At 44.1% G+C, this 25481-nt stretch overlaps 1 protein-coding gene, 1 non-coding gene and 1 pseudogene across 5 annotated transcripts; 1 reads left to right on the forward strand and 2 right to left on the reverse strand.

Moving 5' to 3' along the window:
- Nucleotides 1-4352: 4352 nt before the first annotated feature.
- On the reverse strand, nt 4353-12776 carry LOC123935498 (melanoma-associated antigen D2). Of its 4 annotated transcripts, none has more exons than XM_045996372.1 (13): nt 12682-12776; nt 11109-11182; nt 10236-10727; nt 9324-9632; nt 9143-9206; nt 8805-8884; nt 8168-8262; nt 7385-7464; nt 7249-7291; nt 6867-6929; nt 5468-5582; nt 4676-5082; nt 4353-4488 (listed from the first exon to the last, which is right to left on the reverse strand). In XM_045996372.1, exons 2-12 carry the CDS (start codon nt 11151-11153, stop codon nt 4684-4686), a joined length of 1785 nt encoding a protein of 594 aa, XP_045852328.1. In that variant the 5' UTR covers nt 11154-11182; nt 12682-12776; the 3' UTR covers nt 4353-4488; nt 4676-4683. The 4 variants fall into 4 exon arrangements, with proteins under 4 accessions (XP_045852328.1, XP_045852330.1, XP_045852327.1 ...); XM_045996374.1 differs by lacking the exon at nt 12682-12776 and adding an exon at nt 12516-12534; XM_045996371.1 differs by lacking the exon at nt 12682-12776 and adding an exon at nt 12080-12150.
- Nucleotides 5758-5887, reverse strand: LOC123935727. Its single transcript, XR_006817000.1, has one exon. It is a non-coding gene; the product is annotated as a small nucleolar RNA SNORA11 (small nucleolar RNA).
- The window catches only part of LOC123934641, a 36347-nt pseudogene continuing 22269 nt past the window's right edge, over nt 11404-25481 (forward strand).

The following is a 25481-nucleotide window of genomic DNA, read 5'->3' on the forward strand; positions in this document are numbered from 1 at the left end:
TAATACAAAATTTTGAAACTATAAGATTATAAATAAATTGTTCTTATCAGAAAAAGGAGGGTAGGTGGGGGAGAACGAGGAGGAGGAAGGGAAGAATGTGGTGGCGGCAAAACTTGGACCATGCATCTGGTTGATCTCTTTATCCACAAAGTGACCTGGCCAGGCACACAATCAATACCAGCTAACACTCTGGTCAGATGGTCCGAGACTGGGAAGGAACAAAACTAGAAAACTGATAGCAATAACAATAATGCAACAAAATACTTAGAGAGTACTGAAATTAGGCTAGTTTCAGTAACAAAGACTATAACCATCCTCTTTATTTCCTTTTTTGCTCTGTGTGTGTGTGTAATTTATTTCCATCCTCTTCATCTTTGCCCCATTGTAGAACATAGTGTGTGCATGGTGGCTCAACCTACAATTCAGTTCATAGCTTGAAGCATATCTAGAAAGTGTTGCAAGGTAATTAGAATAGGAAAGGTTATCATCCAAGATTACTGGACTTGGAGCTGGAGATAGTGGGTGATAAGATTTGTGGTAATCTCCTTTTGGAGAAAGGGTGAGTGTTTATACATGATTTAGTAGCATTATGTTGAATAAAGGCATTTTTGAGAGTATAAGTTTGGGGAAAAGTTTGCTATCCATTTTGTTCTCACAAATGCTTGATCTCTAGTAGATGTTTCTCGTTTTCTCTCTCTCAGTCTCTCTCTGTCTCCCTCCTAACCCCCCTTTTCTGGGTACCCAAAATTCATTCTACCTTGTTTTATTCATTCCAAAAGAAATATTACTCTAGGGCTTGCATTTTCAATGTGGGGGTGGAGGTGGAGGGGTGGCGAGCAATCACCCCCAAAGGGGTGAAAATTGGCCCTTGAGGAGGCAACAATAATCAACTATTATAATAGTTTGTGACCCTCTAAGGCACAAGCCTACCAGATAAAAATCTTATTCCTCAGTTTTAAATTTCTCTTACTGGATTTTCTTGGCTATCACATGAGCAGCAATGCTGAAGTCATGGAAGATACACAAAACGTATGCAAGGTTCACATTACAGAATCTTAGGGAATAGATGGCTGTGACTGGAGGACTTTCAATCCATTGCTCCTCTGCAGTCATACAGTGAGAAGTGGCCTGTGAGTGCCTGTTGGCTGCCATTGACTGCCTTTGATCCTCAGTGCCCTTATGTTATTTGGGCTTTGAGAATTAGATTAAAATAGTTTCTATTTAATTCTACAAAAGTTATTCAATCCATCATTAATTACGTCAGGTACTGAAAAGAAAAACTGTTAATACCTGAGTGAATATCAAGCAGCTAGTTATTTTCTCGTATCAAGCAACACTTAAAAATTAAGTTCACTAAAAATAGTTATAAATTTCCAATTGTTTTACTTTTGCTAGAAAAATAACTTTTTTAAAAAAATGTATTATACTGCTATCATATCTGTTGTAAAAATGGCTGAAAAAAATAAAAATAAAAATAAAAATGGCTAATATTCAGGGGTACCTGGCTGACTCAGTTGGTAGAACATGTGACTCTTGATCTCAAGGTCATGAGTTCAAACCTCACATTGGGTGTGGAGCCTACTTAAAATAAATGGCTAATTTTTATATGTAATTTGATATGTTACCATGTAAATTACATTATAATGTAAATAAATTGCATTTAAAGTTTTCAGCAAATAGGGATGCCTAAGTGGCTCATTCTGTTAAGAGTCTGCCTTAGGCTCAGGTCATGATCCCAGGGTCCTGGGATTGAATACTATATCAGGCTCCCTGCTCAGTGGGGAGCCTCCTTCTCCCTCTCAGTCTGCCTGCTGCTCCCCCTGCTTGTGCATGCTCTCTCTGGTTCTCTCTGACAAATAAATAAAGAAAATCTTTTAAAAAATATTTTAAAATATTTAAAACAATAAGAGTTGTTCAGCAAATAGTTATAAAGTTAAATGTTAATAGCTTTTATGATTTTTAAACTTTTAACTTACACATTTTAGTCACCACTAATCCCATATTTAATAAAAAAATTTTATGTATAAAGCACAAGTATAACATTATTAAATATATATATACAATATATCTGTGGTATCTAAATTTAATGAATTGCTATTCATGAAATAGCAATTAGGACAAAAATGTCTAAAAACCCTTCTTAAGGAGTGATAATGAAAAACAGGTAGAGAAACTGCTCTAGGAGGTCTTCCATCTCCTAGCCAAGGAGAAAACATACAATATAATCCAGAAGTATTTGGAATTTAATATGTACTGAAACAAAGAATGAAAATTGTGGGAATTCATTCATTGCAGTAATGGCCCCCAAGCTGACAAATGGCAAAAATATGAACTGGAGTCTATCTCCATTTCCTCTTCTCTGCTCTGGCCACTCCCCACTTGCCTGGAACCAGACTTCATCTCTTCCCCCCTGTCCTACGTGTCTTCAGTCCTTACATTTGGGAAGGAATAAGCCAACCTCTTGTCCTCTCAAATTCTAGGCCTTGCATTAAGGGAGAAGAGATGGAGAGCCCTGCAAGCCCCAGTGGTCTGCAGAGGGAAGTGGAAAGGGTGGAGTTCTCCCATGACTATGATACACCCTTATCTCTATCAAGCACTATTAACTTAATTATTAGAATTATAATCGCCAAGTTCTTTGCCAGCTCCCATCACTGCCCCATTCCATTTTCAGACGGACATTACCTGAGAATCTGAGGGGGGCCCTGGACACAGTATCCATCCACTAGAGTCCTTCCTAAGCCTAAGCTATCCCTGACTTTGTATACCTCTTCCAGGTACAACCCAGCCTCTGAGGAAACCAGGGTCTATGAAATCAACAGAAGAACCTCTGCTTCCTATGAAGAACAACTCAAGAGCAAAAGCAAGTCTGGATTCATGGCCATAGGCAAGGAGCTGTCTTGCTCTAAATGGAAGTGGTGTTTTTGTTTTTGTTTTTTAAAAGATCTTTTATTGCTTAGTCTATAGGAGGGAAGAGGCAGCTATTACTAGGTCCACCATAAGATTCTGTCCCAGTGATTAGGGGTCTGGTATTGGAGGATTAGATGGTGGGGGCTTCCTGGAGAGAAAGGTCCAGGGAAACACTCCCCCAAATAAGGTGAAGGTGGATCTCTCATCACCTGCAGGCCCCATGTCTTTAGTGGGCAGCGTAGCTGAGAGGACACCTTCAACCACACAAGTATACTTTGGCATCTGGTTCCAGGTGTTCCTCTCTACCCCAACTCCTACCACCACCCTTGGTGATTTCACTGTCCACATGGATAACCCAACCCACACCCTGGCACCCCAGGCTATTGACCCTTCATCTCCAGAAAATGCCATCTTCTCTCCCCTTTACATACCCAATCCTTGGACCTTACATCACTGAGTTCTCCCCACTCTGTCTTCTCAAATACAATTGTCCCACTGTCTGACCATATGACTAGTCCCCCAGATTATCTTTCCAGTTCTCTCAACACCCCTTCCCAGATCCCTAGAACACTGCCAGACATAGAGCAGGTACTTGGTATATTTACTTAACATTCTGCCCTGTTCAGACTTCACTGAGACTCCTGCCCATAAACTCCTACAGTCTCCCAATTCATCACACAATTTCCTCATCTGCCTCCCCAAGCCTGCCTGGGTCCCATGATCCATCTCTCCCACTATTCTGTGTATCTACTATGTCAGTTACTATGCACACAGTAATGAAGATACAAACCCACATACTCGGTGCCCTCAATCTAATGTCCTTATTTCAGAACCAAAATCTTGGGATAAATTAATTCATCTTCTTGATTCCAAGATTGCTCAGCACCTTACTATGGGGGAAAGGTCTCCCAAAAATCAAGAGCTCCATCCTGTATTAGAGCATCCCCTCTGCCTGACATCTTTCCACAGTCCCCTTTCCAAATCCTTTCTGGATAGTCCCTTCTCCCAGGCCTTACCCTCCTCAGGGCTACCCAATTCAATCTTTGACATCTCCCTTTTTATTGGCTCCTGCCTGCTCAAGCCTTTCTCTCCTTTCCCAAGAAAATCATCATCTGTTCCTGTATCTCCCATTAGCTACCTCTCTCTCCTCCCATTCTCATCCAAATTTCTCAAAACGGGAGTCTGTATTTGATGTCCAGTCTCCTCTACCTCTGCTTTCTGCTTGACTTGCACACCTCAGGGCTCTTCTTCAAAGTGTGTCCTCTGTGCTTAGAATCTTCATGACTCTCCATCCTATTGCAATGCTGCCTACATTGCAGACTGGAGATGTGGACCAAGCTATCCCAGAGAGATGCTAATCTTGCTCCCCTGAATCTAGTAAACACAGATTTATTTTTAAATGTGATACCAAAATATGACAGCCCACCAAAAAAAGAGCAATAAACTCAGAAATGGCAAATAGATTTAATGTAGAATATCAACTTCAATTGATTGATAGTGGCTGCCTAGAGGTGCTGTGTTGAGTAGGTTTCTGAGGATGCACCCTGGCTTGAAGAGAAGAACTGCTGGGATTAGGAGTATCTGAAAACACAAGTAAAAGAAATGCAAAAAGTCAACTGAGTCACCAAAAGGGAAGGAATAAAATGCCAAGAGTGGGGTTTTCCCACATGCTCCATATGGTCCTGCAACCTTGGCCTTCCTATAACCAGCCAGCTCCTTATCCCAACCCTGTAAGCCCCAGCTGTCCCAACCCAGTCTAAGTAGATACCTGAAATCTCACTTATAGGAGAAACCACAGGCACCAGAGCTGCCACCCGCTCCGCTGAGGCCTGCAAAAAGCCCAAATGTGAGAGTGGCGGTCAGACTGGCACTGGCACCAAAGCCACCGCTGGCACTAGTACTGGCACTAGCCCCGGAGCTAGCACCACCACTCTCTTGGCCTTTGGCTTTAGCTTCAGCTCCTGCCTGGATCCGGGCTTTGGCCCAGGGTCCAATATCAGCTTCGTCCCAGTTGCAGGGCCCAGCAGCATTTTCAGAGCCAAGCCCAATGCCCATTCGAGCTCTGATCTCAGCTCTCGCCTTGGCTTCAGCTGCAGCCTCAGCAGCAGCCTTCATATCTGCTTCCATTGCCTCTCGGTACTGAGCTGCCCATTCTTTGGGATCCTTCTTTTGTACCTAGAACAGAAATAACCACCATCAGAGGGATCTGAATCCAAGAACCGAGTATCTAACTGTATGCCAGGCACCATGCAGCATGCTCTACATAATAGTAATGATATAATAAATACTACTAATAGTTATGTACTTTATTCCATCCCTGTTCTGACACTTACTAGCTCTGGGACCTTGGACATGTCACCTAACAACCTCTCTGAGCCTGATTGTTCTAATCTGGTCTAGGGTAAGGACATGTTAGTTGTACAATCAGCTAAACATGTGGCCAGAAGCAGAGGCTTCAGAATGTTCACATGTGAGCTGCAGGTGGCTCTATGCACAGCCTGCCCTAGCCAGCAGCACCCTATGTTCTTGCTATGCCAAGCTTGGGCAGCTATCCAATTACCTTGCAGGCAAACTTGAGGACTTTCATCTTGCTGGTCTCATAGTAGGAGCGCAGGCCCCAGAAGAACTCATACTCAGGTGGATTGCTATTAGGGACTCTGGCATAGTCCAAGTACCTTGAAAAGAGAAGTTAAAAGCCTTTATGTCTAAGACAACCATAGCCCACCCATGTATGGACTGGATAGACTCTAAGTGGCAACCTCCCCCACTAAGTACTATAGCTTTTCTTCCAATATTGAGCCCTGTCCCATTGGTCCTGTCCAGAAGCCATTTGGAGGTGCAGGGTGGGACATGTGTAGGCTATATGTTCATAAGAAGGCTACAAGTTTTGTGCCCCTTGTCACAATGAACTCAGATTCTTGCTAGGTGTGTTATAAACAGAAGAGCCATTTGTTTAGGCCCCCTGCTCTGAGCACACCCTACCACTGGGGAGTGTCCATGACCTGCTGAGCCCTGCAACAATCTACCATAGAAAATGACTGTAAAGGGAAGAAACAATCCACCAAGAGTAGCATACTTTGTGCATATTTCCGACTGATGCACGTGAGTGTGTGGCATATGCTAAGGATAAAGGGTATGGTGGGCCCTGGCCAGAAAGTCAGGAGGGCTCCGTGACCAAATCGGACCCTTACCAGCCAGGGCCATAATCAGACTTCCACTCTCTAAGACCCAGGTCCCTCAACTAAAAATGGGGATGGGATGGCAGTACCTAATCTGTGGGGTAGTTACAAAAATGAAATGAGATACACAAGTCAAGTCCCCAGCACAGTACCTGGCTGCCTAAATCTGTCACTCTACAGCGTTTCTTTATGGAGATTAATTTCTTTTTTTTTAAGATTTTATTTATTTATTTGACAGAGAGAGATCACAAGCAGACAGAGAGGCAGGCAGAGAGAGAGAGAGGGGAGCAGGCTCCCTGCTGAGCAGAGAGCCTGATGCGGGACTCCATCCCAGGACCCTGAGATCATGACCTGAGCAGAAGCAGCGGCTTAACCCACAGAGCCATCCAGGTGCCCCTGGAGATTAATTTCTATAAAGCCCTGGTTGGCACAGTAAAAAAAAAACCTAGACATTGGGGCCAGGATCTAAATATAACTCTCCCATTTGCTACCTATGTAGTAATTTACTTGAGCAAATTACTTCACTGCTCTGAACCTCAGTTTACTAATATGGACAACACTGGTGATGACAATCCCTACCTTGAAAAACTGCCCCCAAAGCATATGTAAGTCAGGAAATGTGTCCTCCTGTTCCTCTCACTACGTCAGAAATAAGCTACCTACCATCTGCGCGTGTGCATGCACATGCACGCGTGCACACACGCACACACCCCACAGGTTAATTACTCAGTTCTGAAATAAGCAAAACACATGGAACACACCATCATGACACATACTTACTTCTGCTTCACAAACTCATCAGTAATAAGCTTCTTCACATCCCCAAAAAGTGAGTGATGTATCCTGACAGCAGAGAAAGAAAAACCCATCAATCACCAGTCAATCAATCAATCATATACGGCATTTCCCAGATGTATACAGAGACATTTTCAACATGGAAAAGAAGTTACTAGCACAAGAGGAAAACTCCATAGAAGCCCAAGATAGTGAGACAGAGGGGAAAGTTTGGGACCATTTCCCCATCCAACCAGGTTGGAACCCTGGACCCTTTACCAGCACCCCCACCCATTCCACCAGACCACCAGACTGATGCAATCCTGGAACCATCCTTTCTTTTCAAATGACAACACGGACAGCAAGCACTGAGAGAGCCCAATCATACCCAGGGCGCAGCCCCAGCTTGCGCAGCACCTCCCAGATGACAGCTGCAAGAGGAGGCAAGAGGAGACAGGGACAGAAGATGAGCATGTGGAATTCCAACTGTGGCCACCCATTCAGCTGCATGCCTACCCACTCACCCTCACTGGACCGATTTCCATTCATAAAGATGATGCTAAGAAGTACCATGAGGAGACCTAGCTTTGGTGAATCCTTAGTCCTAGGGAAATAACAGAGTAGAGAAAAGGTTTATGTCCAGCAGCCATCTGCAAAAAACACACCAGCCAGCTCTAGGCTGTCCTCTCCCAGATTCCTGAGACATGACAGAATTCTGCTAGTCTATACTTCAAGCTCTATGTGACCCTGAGCAAAGCACTTAGACTCTTGAGTCTCCGCCTCCTATAGAGTAGAATGGGAAAATCCAATCCTCCACCCCAGGTTGCCAAGAGGTTGGAAGAAGGATGCCTGTCAACCCAGGACAACCCAAGGACCCAGCCAAAGTGAGTCCCTTCTTTCTCTCCTAGACTCCTCTACTCCAAAAAGAATTCTAGACAAAGCCCCAGTGATACTGCTGTCCTTCAAGCATCATGATTCACCCACACCAGGAAGCCCTTCCTTGAGAAGCACTCTACCAAAGCCAGTAGGAAGAGACAAGCAATGACGGGCTTGCTTTCCTGGGAAGCTTCTGAAGAAACAGAAAACCTGACAGGAAGAATGCACTGCTCCAGGATTCTACATCCTCAGTCAATCATAATAAAGCACCGTTACCATGTCAGGGCTCCAACTATGTGACAAAACTGGAATAGGGACTTTTTAAGTCCTGTCTTCCTACCTCTCCAAGGGACCATGGGGAGAGATGACAGGAATGGGGTAGTGCCATAGACAAAAGCAGAGTCTCCCACCCCAGCTCTTTCCCAGCTTACGTTCCCAGTATGCCTGCATCAGTGGGCTCTAAGGTGCTGAGAAGAATGTACAAGTGGTCATTCTTATCGATTTCCTTCAACTGAATCCCAAATACCTAGGATGGGGAAAACAACTTGTTAAGATCACAAATTCAGCTTCCTGAGCATCCCAGAGCTCCCATGTACTTAGATGTGTATGGGTGTGGATGCGGGTGTGGTTGTGAGTGTGTGTTGTGTGAAGGGAGATAATGCAGATAAACCTAAGTGGTTGGCACACAGTAAACAGGTAAGAAATCTATTGTTCTCAGCATCATCTCTGTGATTAGTGGAAATCTAAGGACACAGAGAATGGGGAATGGAAGGAAGATGTGAGCATGTAAAATACATTACAGGACATCTCCAGCAGCAGACAGAAGCAGGACTAAGGTGGGTGGCCTGGGTCCTAACTGTGCTTTTAGGAGACTTGCTATTGACCCTGGGCTAGTCTATGTCCCTCCTTAGGCACTCTGGTTATGGGGAGGCCCCTCCCTGTCTATCCATTCACACAGTGATAGGGCTGAATTAGTGAGTCTCTGCGGTCCCACCCCAGAACAGACATGTATACTTGTTCAGTTCGATGCTTTCCCACTGCATCCATCCCCCATGGCTGCCCCTTCACCTTCTCCAAGGAATAGCCTGCTCGTTCAATGATTTCAGGGTACACATCAGTGTATTCTTTGATGATGTCCTTCAGCATGTCTGCAAGGGGAGAGTGTTGCAAGCGCCTGAGCTGAAGTGAAGCCAGGTGGCCCCAAATCCAAGCTAAAGACCCTCTGCCAACCTTGCTGCGGGTGGCACAAACAGGTTCTGAGGTAATGAACAGAGATGCTAACACTACCAAATTAGAACTCTGGGAGTACAAAGGTAGGAGCATAAGGGCAAGGAATGTCCTCAGCACATGGGAAAGAGGGCAGTGGAGGGTACAGCTTAGGGGATGGAGGGTTAGCAAGACTCTACCTGAGCGTTTGATGGGAATCTTCGTCTGGTCTTTAACCAAGAGGTATTTCACCAAATCATTTGCCTGGGAAAGGGAAAAAAGGTAGAAAGATCAAAATATGTTTGCAAAACATTTGAGAAGAAGACAGAAAAGACAGGCAAGGAAGTAAATAAGGCAGAATGGAGAGAACAGGGTTCTTACCCTCCCCTGCAAAAGGGCGACATCTCGAGGTGGTGGTGCTTCAGACTCTTGGGATGACTGGAGCTTGGCAGCTCGACGGCGAGCCTTGCCCCTACGGGCCTTAGGTGACCGCAGGGAGAGCAAAGCTCTCCGGGCCCAAGCAGCCAACCGAGTCCTTGATGCCCTGCGGGCCCAAAAGGCTATGGGGCCCCTTGAAGCCCTGCGGGCCATTGAGGCCATTAGGGCCTTTGAGACCCTTCGGCCAGCTGTGGTTCCAGAAGTTTGACTCTGATCACTGGTGCCATCGTCTTCGCCATTCAGATGCTTCACCTGCATCAGCAGAGAGGAAGCTCAATATTGTCAGATGAAGTAGGTGGTCCTTTTCCCTCATCTCATCTCTTCTAGAAAGCCCCTTAATCCCACCCCTAGAGTAATACCTTGACTAGACACTGGCCACGTTTGAGTCTTGGCTTTGTTTTTCACAGACTCCCATGCAGGAATTTCATCTCTCCACCAGGCCTGGAGCAACCTAAGGGTGGGGCCTGAGGATTCTCCTCTTCCTATGTCTACCACTGGCTCTGCTTGTACCATCCTGGACAAGTCACCCCACTTCTCTGGGACTCAGCTTCTCTATAAAACTGGATTACTTTCAGGATTTAATGAAATAACCTGTATGAATGCGACTAGCTCAAGGTCTAACACATGGTAGCTACTATGGAAATATAAACCACTTTATTTTCACACTGCAGCTATGTGTACTATCTCAATTCTCTATGAGTCTGTGAACTCTGCAGAGAGAAAGTACATCACATTCCTCTTGTTGTTCCCCCCCACCAGCCTTTATAAGCACAGGGAACTTTCTAAATGTTTGCAGAACAAATGAACCAACTGAAAAAAGCAGAAAGAAAAGACTGGTGATTACAGAGGTCTTACCTTTCTGGCTTTCTTGGCCTTGACCTTGGGCCGAGTATCCTGATTCTCCTGAGCCTGAGCAGCTGCACCCTCAGGCTTAGGTTCATCTGCCAAAGCCTGAGAGGCAGGAGCCTCAGTATCCAGGGCCTTTCTAACCACCTTTGTATCAGCCACACAGCTGACCTTTTTGGTCTCAGTGGCAGGCATTGTCACAGGCTGAGGGTCAGCACTCTCCATTTTGGTGTCAGCTGCTGGACTCTTCTTTTCAACTGCCAGAACCTGGGTATCAGTCAGCTTAGTGGTAGGTGAGGCCTGAGTGGCAGCTGCCTCTTGAGCCTCTGGGGCCTTTGAGACCTCTGTGGCCTTTGAGACTCCCGCAGCATTTGACACCTTCATGGCTTCTGAGACCTCTGGTGCCTTTGAAGTCTTCGGTGTCTCTGAGACCTCCAAGTTCTGGGTCACTGTCAATAGGGTCTGTATCTTCAAGCCACTGTCCTTCTCTGAAGCTTCAGTCTGCATAAGGAAGCAAGAAAGCTCACAGACCTCCCCACCCCTAACCAGGCAAATGGCTCCAAAATTCCAGGGCCTCACTCCTCTGACCTATACTAACTCCTCTTTGCAGTGTGCTCTGCCCACCTAACCGCAACAAGGCCTCTCCTTCCTCTGAGCAGGTAGCGATGGCAGAAGAAGGGCAGGCCTGCCCTCCCTTTCTCCTTCTTTTCTCCATCCTTCATTCCTTTCTACTTTCCTCCCTCCCTCTACTGTGTTGGGGGGGCACCCAGGCAGTTAAGTGGGTAAAGAAGGACAAGGATGGGAGGGGTGGTGCCAAGGGAACTAAGGCAGCAACAGGGGCTGAAGAAAAGTAGCAAGGGAGAGGACAGAAAGAAGCCTTACCTGGAAGTGGGTTGGACCCGTAGCTCTCTCGCTTGTGTCAGACATGTCTCAAGTTGGCCTGGCAAGAGCTGAGCCTGAGGAGAGAAGGCCTGTGTCAAAGGTGCGGGGTTGGGGGGAGGGGAAGCTCCTGATCGTCCTCGTCCTTTCCTGTTCTCCTGGAAGCTGATCCTCACTTTCCCCAGGGCCCCAATCCAAAACCCCTCCCCCAGCCCCAATGACTCCGTTCTCAGATTCAGTAATCCAAAACGTCTAGATCCCAATTCTCTGCAGCCGCACCCTCCCCTTCTCCGGGAAGATGTGCCAGCGCGGCAGCTCTAAGGACCCCGCCCCTTTTCCTAGTGCAACCCCCCCCAGCCGCAGGCCAACAATGCGCATGCGCGTTCGCTGCTGGGCCCACCTCACCACCGCCCGCTCTCCCAGCACAAGCTTTCTTTTGATGTCCACCGTGCACATGCGCATTCGGCAGCTGCCCCGTCTCTACGCTGTCTTTTCTCTACACGCCCCTCATAGCGATCTACAGTGCGCATGCGCAGGGGTCCGGACGCAGTCCACCACCCCTCCCAGCACACTCCAGGCTCCAGGTCTGCAGTACCATTCGGTCCCGCCCCCCCCCCCCCCCCACATGGCTCCCTCTAAAATCTTCGCAGTGTCTGGTGGTCTTGGCCCCTCCCCTCCTCACACCTACCCGAAATCCACACTACAGCCCGGTCCCGCCCTTTTTCACAACACGCCCCCTCCAGTCAGGGGCAAAGCGCATCTTGGTTCCGCCCCTTCTTTAATACACCCCCTCCTCAAATCAGAATGGAGCCAGTGATTCCATCTCGGGCTCAGCCAAACCGGGTTCAGCCCCCTCCCTTCCCATCCGGATGGATCCGGTATGATCCGGTCCCTACAGCAGGTTTTCTCCAGATCCCAAAGGGTGGGGCCGATCCTCATTGGGCTGTGATCCAGAGCCGGGCCCCGCAGCTCACCTCCTTCTTCTTAAATTTCAGTGTGCGTCCACTCTCCAAGCCCCTCCAAAACTCCTAGACTGCCCTCCCCGCTCCAGACCGGAAGTGGTCCCGCCCCTTTCCGCCTCCCTAGGGGGCCTCGGTCGCAGCCAGTCTGCCCTTCCCCCCTCTCGGCTCCTTATTCCTTATCACCCACCCTGTATTCCCTCTGCCTTGCTCCCTGCTCCCTTTTACCCCTCGCATTATCTATTTTACCTCACAGAATTCCTTATTCTCCTTCCTTACATCCTCCTGTGTTACCTGTGCACCCCTTTCCCTAGCACTCCTTAACCCTTCCCTGCATTCTCTATTTTCTCTGGATTCCACTTTTCCTCAGTATTCCTCTCCCCCTCCCAGTCCGCCACCCACAAACTTGGTTCTTCTCCTCCCCCACTAGTCTCTGATTCCCAGTCCTTACCGCCTGCTACCCTCTGTAGTCCTCGTTGCCTACATCCCGCTCCAGGTCATCTCTCCCTCAGCTGCAGTGGTGCAGTAAGTATTGCCCACCTGCCTGGCTATAGGTTAGAAGGGACTGAAATCACTGTCTGGCTGCCAGGAAACCCAAATCTCAACTCCCCTCTCACCTTGTCCTCGAGCAAGTCCGGGATGAGTCTGCCCTCTCTCAATCCCTCTCGAAGTCTCAGCCTCCTGGACTAGAGCTGCAGCCAGCCCAGCCCAGCCCCTTTCCGCAGCCCCCTGCCACCCCCCTCCTTCCTTGGGGGTGGGGCAATGGGGCCCCGTTCAGGGCTGTCTGACGCCAAAGCCCATGTTTATGCCACTGTACCAGGCTCAGTCTGCAGACCTTCCAAATAAAATCACCGTCTCAAAGCGATTAATTCATTGAAAGTATTTATTTTTATATCTTTTTTTCTTATTACAAAGGTAATGTGAAAATTCAAATAATGCAGAAATATGTAACATACCAATGAAAGGCCACCTTATCTTATTTTCCAGAAATAACCACTACTAACATTTTGATATACATCCCTCCAGATTTTTTTGATTCATATACTAATTGTTTGGGTTTTCTCACCACAAATAGTATCCAACACCTACTGTTCTGTGACCTGCTTTTTCCCCATTATATATTCTAAACAGCTTTCCATAGTGCACATTTTTCTTAACAGCTGAATAATCTTTACTTGTATAGATGGCCCATAATTTATTTAACCAGTCCAGGATACGCGGATATGGACACTTAGATTGTTTCTCTTTCTCTGCTTCATGCTTAAAGATGCTTTCCACACTCCTATATTACAATCCCTATTTTTTCAAGCACTTTTATGACTTCCATATCTACATTTAAATATTTGGTTATTCCAAAATCTGTTTTGTAAGTGTTCAGCTTAATTATTTTCCAAAATCACAGTTTCTTATCACTATACCATGTGTAAATCTCTTTTTCCCACTGATGTGAAATGACACCTTTATCACCTAATAAATTCACATAACTAATTGGGTCTATTCAGAAGAACAAAATAAGATGAGACAAAATTACCATTAGTTATTGAGTAATATGAATGCAGACCTGGACAACCCAAGACCATCAACTAAAAAGTTATTAGAAACCATAACAGAAGTCAGCACAGTGGTCAGTTACAGAAATTCAATGCCTTTCTTACACTCAAAAGTAATTCAAATTGTCATACATCTTCTGTTTTATGAGGTCACCTTTTCCTTTACAAGCTAATAAAACATCAATCCCTACATTTTATGGATAATTCATACACACACACACATACCCACACACACATTTCCCACACATTTAAGATAGGCCTCTGTTCTCCTGACTCCTCTCTTTCTCTGAATTGTTGCTCCCTCCAAGTTTATATCCGTTTGCCACTTTCTTGCCTCCTAGGTTCCCTTCCCCATCCACAGGGCTTTATTTCACGCTAGACACAGCTCCTCCTTGTCTTCCAGCTCTAGTACCCAAATTCTCATTGCTTCTAAATCATAGAAAGACTTGAATGCCAAGATAAGGACTTTGACCTTGATCTTGAGAGCATTGAGAGGTTTTTTTTTTAAGGGTTTTCGGTTTTGATACAATGCAGATTTGTGTTTTAGAGACAACACCCTAGCTGCCTAATCCATAAGGAGTATAGATTAGATGTCTACCTGGAAAGAGGGTGAGTAGTCATCTAGGTAAGCAATGATTGTGGTTTGGCCTAGAGTGGTAGGAATGGAGGTAGTGAGAAATAATTGAATTCATAATATATTAAGGAAGTAAAAAAGCAAAAAGACTATGAATAATTGGGTGTGGGGAAAGGGGTGAGAAAGAGGGAAGTATCAAAGGGAACTCTTAGGGCTCTGATTTGAGAGACCAAATGTGTCAATGGTAACCCATTTCACTGAGATATGGAATACTAACAGAGGGGAACTAGGCATTGATATTGAGATACTGTGGGACATCCAAGAAGAAATATTCCCCAGGCAGTTGAATATACATGTTTGAAGCTTAGGAAAGAGGTCTTTCCTGAAGACTGAAGTTACAGATCTAGAACTCATCAGTATATAAATGGTTCTTTAAGCTATGGAAAGGGCACTAGCACCTGAGAAGACTGTGCAGCCCTAGAAGAGATGGGGCCTAGGGAAGAGCCCTGGAGACCAGCAGTGACTATGGCATAGGTGGGGGAAAAGGTGCCCAGGAGAGAGAGGGTAGGTAGCGACCAAAGAGATAGGTAGAAAAGCAGGAGAAAGTAGTGTCACAAAACCAAGGGAAAAGATTATTTCAAAAGGAGGAAGGGGTCAATAGTGTTGAATGCTATCAAGAGTTCAAGAAAAGTCCTGAAAAAATGTCTAGGGATTATAACATAACAATCAGGTGGTAGTTGATCTCTGGTGACCTTGGAGGGGATAATTTCAGTACAGACATTTGTGGCATTCTTATCTTCTTCCTTAGTAATAAAACATCTTGAGTTTTAGCTGGACACAGCCTCCTTGAATAAAGGCCATGAAGACTAGGGTTAAATTCTAAGGATAGTGGAGCAGTAAACTAAAAAGAACCTAGGTCTCTTAATTTCACAGTGCTACCATACCAGCTTTGGACTGCCTACCCTCTAGATTTCTTTTGGGTGAGATAAATACATGTATGTCTTATTTAAGCCATTTTTACTTGGAAGTCTATGCGATGCAGTAGCTTCACGATTACAGTGAGCTGAGATGAGGTATACAAGACAATGAGTATAAACTACTCTTTCAAGAAATACCTGAGCCTGATTTGAAGGTTCTTCCAAAATCTAGCCCTAACTAGTTTTTCAGCCTTTTTCTTGTTGTTTTTCTGAACACTACCTATATTCCAACCAAACAAAACACTTACTGTTACCAGATAAGCCCTGCCTTCTCTTGCTTAGGAGCCTTTGTACAATTTCTTCCCCACAGAACACCCTCTGTTACATATCCTCTGTTACAACTTCCACCATTTTAAATTCCAGAGCATTTTAAGTCCTAGTTGTGGCCTTTGGGATCCTGCAGTAACTTTAAAGGAATACACAGTTGAAAGCTTAGGAGATACTGGATTCGAGCAAGGAACTCAAGCAAAATCTCACTCCAAGTCCATCAGCGATGCATTTCCAAAGATTTTTGAAGCCAAACTTCCCCAGTCCATTCTCAATACCACCATCTTCCTAACCTAATACCATAGCCACACTTATCTTATGACCTGGAGAATCAGAGGACAGGAAGAAACCTTATCAGAAGAGAAAAGACAAATTCATTCACAATCTTCACCCTTTGATCAGAGGGATTTCTTTCAACCTTCTCTTTGTGATACTTGGGATATTTTGATCTTTGGCACCTACCCATAAAACTGAAGATCCAAGGTCACTGAGTCCCAGACAAGTTTCCAGCATCCATACATCAGCAGGCGAATACCTGAGATCATATGGGTCCTACATATCAACTAGGGACAAAGATGAAAAGATGAGTTATTACCAGGCAGCTCTGTTCAGGAGATAAGGAAAGGCAGGCTAAAGATGGCTTAGTGCAGAACGTCAGAGGATGAAACTGCCTAATCCAGGAACATCTAAGATTTCACATCACTGAGGCTTAAATTGGAAACCCAGAATATCCTTAACCACCAACCCTCTCCTAACATATTTTCCTTTCCCCAAACTATGCAAAATAAGTACCTCTGAATTTTGCAAAATTTTGGAAAATTTAGAGATAAGTCTGGAAGTGGGTGGCAAAGGTCTCTTCCCAAGGATACCTGTCATGTCTTTAGTCATCTAAATCTGCATAGCCTAGCAATCAGCTTAAAACTGGACATCAGACTTTCCTATTCTTCACCCCTTTTTTTTCAGTCACTTCCATCACTAGGAAAGACCTACTAACTATCCCTTCTCCTGGTCCCCACTCCTCATTGCTGTTGGGCCCTTTCTGTCCTTCAGCCTCTGGAGGGGACAACTCTTCTATTTCCAATTTTCAGATTCCTATGTCTCCTATCATGAGCTGCTGGTGGAATCTCTCTTTTTCTTCCTTTTATGTGCAGGACAATTTATTTTATTTTGTAATACTATACGCCCAGAAAGCCATCTACCCACAATCACAATGACCTCATTTTTTAAACCAAGGACAGATTTCCCATAGATGAGGAAACTGGCTATCCACTTTTGGACTAACTCTTTTCCCCTGCTCTTTGCACATTGAGTCCTTTCTCAGCACAAGTCTGTGAAGCAGGTTCAGGCCATTCAGTAGCCACTGAGCACCAACTATATATTAAGCCTCTCTACAGAGGTAGTCCTTGCTCTTGAGGGACTTTCAGTTCTACTGTATGAGCATTAGACTCATTTTACAGAGGAAAAATTCGGTGGTAAGGGAAGTAACTTGCCCATGGCAAAGCAACTAACAACTAGTGAATGGCAGAGAGAGGACTTGAATCCAAGTCAGTACAATTCCAAATACCAGAGCCTTCACCAATGTGCTGTACTACCTCCAGTGTTTTAAGTCTGAGAATATCCTTTCCAACCCTCATCATAAACATGTGTGTGGTGCGTTACAGTATACTTGTCTTCCATGGAGTTGAATCTTACTGGATCTTCACATATCCACTTTGAAACAATAAATAAATAAATAAACAATAAATAAAGTATCATAGGATATATAATTATTTTGTTCTTATGAGATCAACATAAAGTTTTTAGAATTTTATTTTTATTAAAGTAATGCATAGGGGTGCCTGGGTGGCTCAGTCATTAAGCGTCTGCCTTTGGCACAGGTCAAGATCCCAGCGTCCTGGGACTGAGCGCAGCATCAGGTTCCCCGCTCAGGGGGAAGCTTGCTTCTCCCTCTCCCACTCCTGCTGCTTGTGTTCCCTCTCTCACTGTCTCTCTCTGTTAAATAAATAAATAAAATCTAAAAAAGAAAATAAAGTAATGCATGAACAAGGCAACAAATCAAAGAGTACAGAAGAGCATATGATAAAAACCAATAGTCTCTTGCCTCAACCCTCCCCATCTCCATCTCACTCCCTCCAAGCAAACTTAAACAATAACAACAAGAAAAAAACCCCTTTGTTGTTGTTCTGTTGGTAGTTCCCTTTATAACTGTAGATAATATGTATATAGCTGTTTCTTGGCTTATAAAATTTAAACAATATCCTATTGTCTCCCCATTATGACAATGAGGATTTTGTTTATGTACATACACTGCCTCACTTTTCTGTCTACTCCCCTGCATTTTTAAACATTGATATTCCTTTTTTTCTTGCTTAATTTTATAACTTGAAAAAATATAGCCTCCATTCCTTATTCCATCCATTTTTGACAGATAATTTCAACTGCCCACATTTTAGTACAATGATATTAGGGTCACTACTCCCCCCCCTGCCCATTCAATGACTCACTTGTCAGTTTCATCTTTCCTTTACATTGTTCAGGTTATTAACATTTACATTCTGTTCTGCAGCCACAACCAGGTCTTTTATGTTTTGTCCCCAAGTTGGCTCTAAAACCTGAAAACCAATAAATAACATTTGCGTTATCATGACTATGTAAATATTTTTCAAAACCCAGCTGGGTACTGAGCCAAGAATACACTTCCTTCTTTACAAGTCCAAAGACACAATCTTTGGGCCTCTCAAAGAAGAATGTTTCTACTATCAGGGTAGAAGAGAGTCTCCCTTATATTCTGTCAGTGGCTTATAATCATGTTATACTTTATTTTGCTTTATATATGGACCATGATTTTCTCAGTTATACACTACACTACAAACACAGACACACACACACACACACAGAGTTTCTAATAGCCTTTCCTTTTCCCTTGAGTCATTTGCCTTTATCATATTCATTCATTCAACAAATATTTTTTGAATGTCTACTATGTACCATACACTGTTCTAGATGCTGAGGTTACACAGTGGTAAAGCTAGACATTCTTGCTCTCATGGAGCAAATATTCAAGTGAGAGCAAGACAGAAAAATAATCAGATAAAGAAGTAAAATATACAACAAGTTAAAATGTGGTAAGTGCTATGGGGGGGGAATAAATCATGGTAAAAAGAAATGGGGAATGCCAGGGATGGTGGGAGATTATTGTAGTTTTAAATAGGTTGGTCAGAGAAAGACTCACTGAAAAGGTCAAATATGAGCAAAGACTTGCATAACATGAGAGAGCTAACCAAGTGGACACCTGCGGAAAGAACATTTCAAATGAAAGAACACTCAGTGTAAAGGCCCTGGAACAGGACAGTGTCTACCATTTTTTCCTCCTGCCTGACATTTTTAGAGAGCATAAAGGTCAATGTTGCTAGAGTGGTGGAGGAAGGCAGAGAGGGAAGTAATATGAGGTCAGATAGATAACAGGGCTTAATCTTATCAGGTTCTGTGAGCCACAGTGGGATTCACAGGAGAGTTTTGAGCAGAGGTAGGAGAGGACCTGACTTTGGTTTTATGAGGATCCCTCGGGCTATTCTGTGGTGGTGGAGAGGGGGGTGAAAGGGAAGATGACAAAGGGGAAAGCAAGAAGACCGCTGAGGAGGCTACAGTAATCCCTTGGGTGGGAGTAACCACTTCCTAGGTTCACTGTTTGGGGCATCTGTTCTGGAAGTCCTTCTTCAGTTTTGGAAAATTAACTTCTAATATGTTTTTAACTATTCTTCTTTCATTTTTTCTGTTCTCTCTATCTAGAACTCCTATTATTTAGATGTTGAAACTGCTGATCTCTATCTCTTAAATTTCTCTCATACCTTGTGTTTCTTTGTTCTTTGTTTTTGTTTTTGTTTTTGTTTTTTGTCCCCTACATTCTGGGAACTTCCCTCAATTTTATTTCACAGTCCTGTTGACTTTTTAAAAAATTTCTTTATTTTTTATTTTTTTAATTATTTATTTTTTATTTTTTTATAAACATATAATGTATTTTTATCCCCAAGGGTACAGGTCTGTGAATTGCCAGGTTTACACACTTCACAGCACTCACCATAGCACATACCCTCCCCAATGTCCATAACCCCACCCCCCTCTCCCAACCCGCCTCCCCCCAGCAACCCTCAGTTTGTTTTGTGAGATTAAGAGTCACTTATGGTTTGTCTCCCTCCCAATCCCATCTTGTTTCATTTATTCTTCTCCTGTCCCCCTAACCCCCCATGTTGCATCTCCATGTCCTCATATCAGGGAGATCATATGATAGTTGTCTTTCTCCGATTGACTTATTTCACTAAGCATGATACCCTCTAGTTCCATCCACGTTGTCACAAATGGCAAGATTTCATTTCTTTTGATGGCTGCATAGTATTCCGTTGTGTATATATACCACATCTTATTTCAACAACTGATTTTCTGTTTCTAAGGAGTCTTTCTTTTCTCTGATTGTTCCTGTTTTGTAGTATCTAGCTCTTGTTTTATTCATGCTGTATCTTCTTGAATTTTACTGAGAATATTATCATTTTTTCCCTGCAGTTCTTTCTTGTTTCCAAAATTCCCAAATTGCTCTGGGATCAGTAGTTTTATTTGTTTACTTTAGTTTTTTTCTTTCATGCTGCAGTTTCTTTTAATTTGCTTGAGGATCCTTGGTTATCTATTCTTAGTTAAGGGATAGGGATGGTAGCTGGTTTCTCTGTTGTACAAGCAGGGCTGTTTTCTAAAGAGGGCTCTCCTCCATGAGGAAATTCTGACAGGAAACTTTGTGTGAACTTGGGGGAGGTATCAACTGACAGGCTATGAGTGGTCCAAATATAAAAATGAGGAGGCTTTGTTCTGTGGTACCAAATGCCATAGGACAAGTCGGAGTGTTCCCTACAGAGTTTGTAAAATGATGTTAGAGATTTTGCCTGCAGCTAAGTGATGGAGCTGCATGTTCTCTACATGGGTGGAAAGGGCAGGGAAACAGGGGTTCTGCCTGATATTGACATCCCATGTGCAGACCTTCAGGTAATCTTTTTATCCCCTCTACTTCTCACTGTCATCCTCCACTATACCTGCAGACACAGTCCAGAGCATCTCCAGTTTCCCCCATACTGACTGATGCCCACCAACTCAGCCTCTCCCCAGACTTCCTCCACCTAGGTCTCCAGAGGGACAGGGAGCTTCCCATACTTTTCATCTCAGTCTGGTCTCATCCCACTCTAGTCCTAGCAGTTAATATTTACTGAACACTAATCTCTTTCCAAGCATTCCAAAAATACAGTGTCACTTAATCGTTTTTACAACTTTACCACAACCTTATGAAGTAGGTGTTATTATTATCTTCATTTTATAGGAAGAAATGGAGGCTATAGAGTGGTTGATTAACTTAATACTATTAAATACTAATTATTAATATTATTAGCTCAATGTTATGTCTTCAGTAAGTGACAGAACTGAGCTTTAAACCCAGATGATCTGAATTCACTAGTTCTATTTTAAACTACTATGTTATATTTTCACTTTTGCCCTAGCCTGTCTTGGCCTCGGACTATTCTGGATATTGTAAGTCTCATGTCTGTGTAAATTCTAATTAGTTAGGGTGCCCTAAGTAAGCCTTTCTTGTCTCAAAGTTAAAGTTAGTGCCAGAAGGGACCAGGATTGGGGCCTTGCACCACCAACCCCTCTCTCATAACTGCAACATTTTTAAGATGATCCATCCTAAGTGACCTTTCTCTGGCCTGAGTTTCTGGTCTCCTCTAGATGTTTATAGGAAAGAAAAACTCCACCTTGAGCCAACATAGCAAACATACAGACCCAGAACTCTAGTACGTTTAGCTTTTATTCATCTACAGTTGGATGAGGGGGAAAACGGAGGCATGGAACTGGCCCCTCTCCAGGCAAGATGCCAACCCCAGCTCTTGGACAATCCTGGATTGTATGGGCCTCAATGCCACATTCAGAGTCTTCCCCACCCTTCAGGATAGTTCCTCTCTTTCAAGAGAAGGGATACCTGGAAGTGTAAGAAAGCAAGAATTTGGGGATTGACCCAAGCCATAGGTGAGATATCTGGGTGGAGATTCTCATCTGTGTCAGCTTTTTGTTGACCATCCTCCTTGAACTGACATACCGGGGACCTCCAGGCCCACCTCATCAAGCACAAAGGAGAGTTCTGGGATGAGGAAACAAAGTCTGGGATTTTTGAGAAAATTAGCTCTTTGAAGGGGAATAGGGAAAAGTTATTGGATCTGTTTTCTCAGTCCTATAACTCAGAAGCTAGGGGCAGAGAAAAGAGTTATTATTGCTGAGCACATGTCAGGGGCTGCACCAGAGATTTTAGAGTTACTCTTTCGCTTAGTCCTCACAGTATCCCCGTGACCTAAGCTCTATTATTATCCCCATCAAATAGAGGAGAAAACAGGCTCAGAGGTTAAGACCTAGTTAGGAAGTGATGGAACTAAAATTTGAACCTAGGTCCATCTGATCCCAAATGCCTTCATTTCCCACTGCCCAGCACTGAGAATGAACTAGGTGTATATTATATGTGGGTAAATGGAAGGATCATGGCTTCAGAAAAGTTGAGGAAGAAGATCAATATCTTAATTGTAAGTGACCTCAATCTCTGGGCCCAATTAACACATTGGTAAAATGTGGACTAGAGTAGTATCTAGCCCAGAGAGTCAATTTGAGAGTTAAATAAGATCATGGGTGCCAGATGCTTATCATGCTTTGAGTGCATGATGGCATTTATCACATGTAACTTTTTTATACCTGAGATCTTAAATAGTAGGGCTCAATGAATGACAGGCATTCTATTATACTCTAAAGCTTTGCTACTCAAAGTAAAATCCATGTACTAGCAGCATCAGCATCACCTGGGAGCTTTTCAGAAAAGGCACAATCACAGGCCCCAGCCCAGACTTGCTGAATCAAAATCTGCATTTTAACAAGATCTCCAGGAGATTCATACACACATTGAAGTTGCTGAAACACTTGTACAGAGGTCCCTTAATTTGTGATCTCCTGAAAATCTGGTTCTGAGACTTGATAAAATTCACAGAATATTAGGCAGATTTATGAAATGGATGACAGAGGCAGTTTTCCCTCTCTGGTCTTAGCTTCTCCTCTTGTTCCCTGTGGTCTGTTCAGGAGTTCTGGTTCCCAAGTACATGTTCCCAAGCACGTATAGGCCCATGGTAGAGTCTACTTAACCCATCTCCCTGTCTTCTCTCTCAGCTGTTGATGACAAGTTATTGTGTACACTCTACTGTGGTTTCCCACTGTACTCACACCTTGGTCACCTCTGTCCTGTTCAGTCTACATGCTGAGGCCCATAAACCACCTTTGACCTGCATCTGCCTCACCTTCCCTTTATCTCCAATTTCACTTATGTATGCCTGCTTCCAAACTTATTGTTTTATTCATTCATGTGGACATTTGTTCATTCTTTTGTCCACTTTTTCAGTAGAGCATAGTGATAAAGAGCATGCACTATGAGATCAGATTTCTTGAGTTTGAATCCTGGCTTTGCCAATTTTGGGACTCAGGACAAGTCACTTCACTTCTCAGGGTCTCATTTTACACATCTGTAGAATGGGGATAAAATTAGGACCCACCTGCAAAAATTAAATGAGTTTACATATGTGAAAATGTCTGCTAAAATCAGTGCCAGGGACATAAGTCCCTGATAATATTAGCTTGATTATTTTTTTAGCAAACATTTTCTGATACCGACTGTGTGACTTGCACTGTGCTGGGTACTATGGAAAGAGGAAGATAAATTATACACAGTCCCAGATCCTAAAGAGTTCACAGTCTAATGGGGGATAGGAAAAAGGAAGCAGATAGTTTTAACAATATGCTGGGAGAAAAGAAAAGTGTGAATGCAGGATTATGGGAATGGTGAGGCCTACCAGGAGACAGTAGTTAGTTCTCTCATCCCCAGGCAGTCAGAGAAAGCCTTACAGAGACGACACATAAATTGAGGATTGAAATAAGAGATATTCACCAGGTGAGCAAGGAGAAGGCTGGGCTAGGGAATTTCAATGTTCATGTGCCCATCACTTCAGAAATAACTGCAGCCCAGTGCACCTAAGTGGCACGGTTGGTTAAGCATCCTACTCTTGATTTCAGCTCATGATCTTATGCTCCTGAGAGCAAGCTTTCCCTCCCCCATCAGTGGGGAGTATGCTTGGATGCTCTCTCTCTCTCTCCTTCTGTCCTTCCAACTCATACTCTCTCTCTCTCTCTCTCTCTCTCAAATAAATAAATCTTTAAAAAACAAAGAAATAACTGTGGCCCATAATGAGGAGAAATGGCAAGGTTTTAAGCAAGATGTGACAATAATGAAATGGGGTGGGCTGGAGAGGCCAACTGGGAAACAGAGAGCTCAGTAAGAAACCTGAAGGATGCTGAGGGCTGGAGCAGTGCAGTGTTGGTGGGATTAGAGACCATAAACAGGGAGAAACAACCTAATGTATGTGAAAAGTAAGTAATACAGAGGTGCCAACCTGATTTCAGCTTGTCTGACCTGGTAGAAGACAGTGCCTTCTTTGAGATAATAAAAATGGGAGAAGGAGTAGGTCAAGGGGAGCTTAGTGGGGACTCATTAGCCCATATAACACCTTAGGGTTACCTAAAAAAGCCCCCCCCCTTCTCAGGGAGAGGACTCAGATTTAGCAGTTGAGTAAGGCCAGCACAGGCAGTTTCAGTCTTTGCTCTGACCTCCTTCACTAGAGGGGCCTTGTACTGTAAACAACCTGCAAGCCTCAGCAATAGCCCTGGGCTTTGTCATCTGGAACCTTCTGGTTTTGATGAGCAGATGGCACTCCCTGGGTTAAGGAAAGTTTGGAGGATGTAAGATGTGTGCCCCTGGCAAGGGAGTTCATGGGAGAGGTGCTGAGGTGATTAAAGTGGGCTTCCTAGGACCATGATTTTCCATATAGGTAAGATTTGAACCATTGCATGTGAGAAACCAGGGAAAGGAGAGAGAAACAAAGGCAAAACAGCTGGTATGAATTTGTAGTATGAGGGCTAACCAGAGAGGTTGCTGGTCAAAAGATGCAAGGGCTGGGGTGCCTGGGTGGCTCAGTGGGTTAAAGCCTCTGCCTTCGGCTCAGGTCATGATCCCGGGGTCCTGGGATCAAGCCCTCACATCAGGCTCTCTGTTCCGCATGGAGCCTGCTTCCTCCTCTCTCTCTGCCTGCCTCTCTGCCTAGTTGTGATTTCTCTCTGTCAAATAAATTAAAAAAATTTAGGGCACCTGGGTGGCTCAGTGGGTTAAGCCACTGCCTTCGGCTCAGGTCATGATCTCAGGGTCCTGGGATCGAGCCCCGCATTGGGCTCTCTGCTTGGCAGGGAGCCTGCTTCCTCCTCTGTCTCTGCCTGCCTCTCTGCCTGCTTGTGATCTCTCTCTGTCAAATAAATAAATAAAATCTAAAAAATAATAATAATAAATAAATAAATTAAAAAAATTTAAAAAAAAAGATGCAAAGGCCAAGTAGTGGGTCAGAATTTGGATTTCTACTTCAATAGGAAAAAAAAAAAAACCACCAAAAGAATTTTTTTTTAAAGTAGGCAAAGTAGGCTGGAGGAAATGTTCTTGGGCAGACTCTATGGAAAGTATGCTTGTTGGAGGCAGCGCATACACAGAGGTCCCAGTGTGCTGCTGCCTGACCAGCTCCACCCTACACTTCCATACCTCCCAGAAGACCTTGGGGGCATTGCCAGTCCGGCCCACCCCCAACACAAGTGCAGCAATAGTCTGTTTCAACTGCCTAGAAACACTTCCCTCCTGAGTGGTCTCTTCTGCAAGCTGCATATCTTTCTCAAGTGTTCCTGTCAGACACTGCTTTGGTCAAATAACTTCACCCCCACTTCACCCCATATCTGTGCCTCAGTTTCTCCATATGTAAATGGAGATTGTTGTTTCTTCCTTTTACAGAGTTGCATGAATATGCTCTAGGACACTGAACTATCTATCACTCCTTAAAGGACAGCTCTGACCCATCCCTTCCCTTTTTAAGATTTATCCCTAACTCCCTATTCTC

Source organism: Meles meles, chromosome X (assembly GCF_922984935.1).
Source record: "Meles meles chromosome X, mMelMel3.1 paternal haplotype, whole genome shotgun sequence".
Taxonomy (NCBI): domain Eukaryota; kingdom Metazoa; phylum Chordata; class Mammalia; order Carnivora; family Mustelidae; genus Meles; species Meles meles.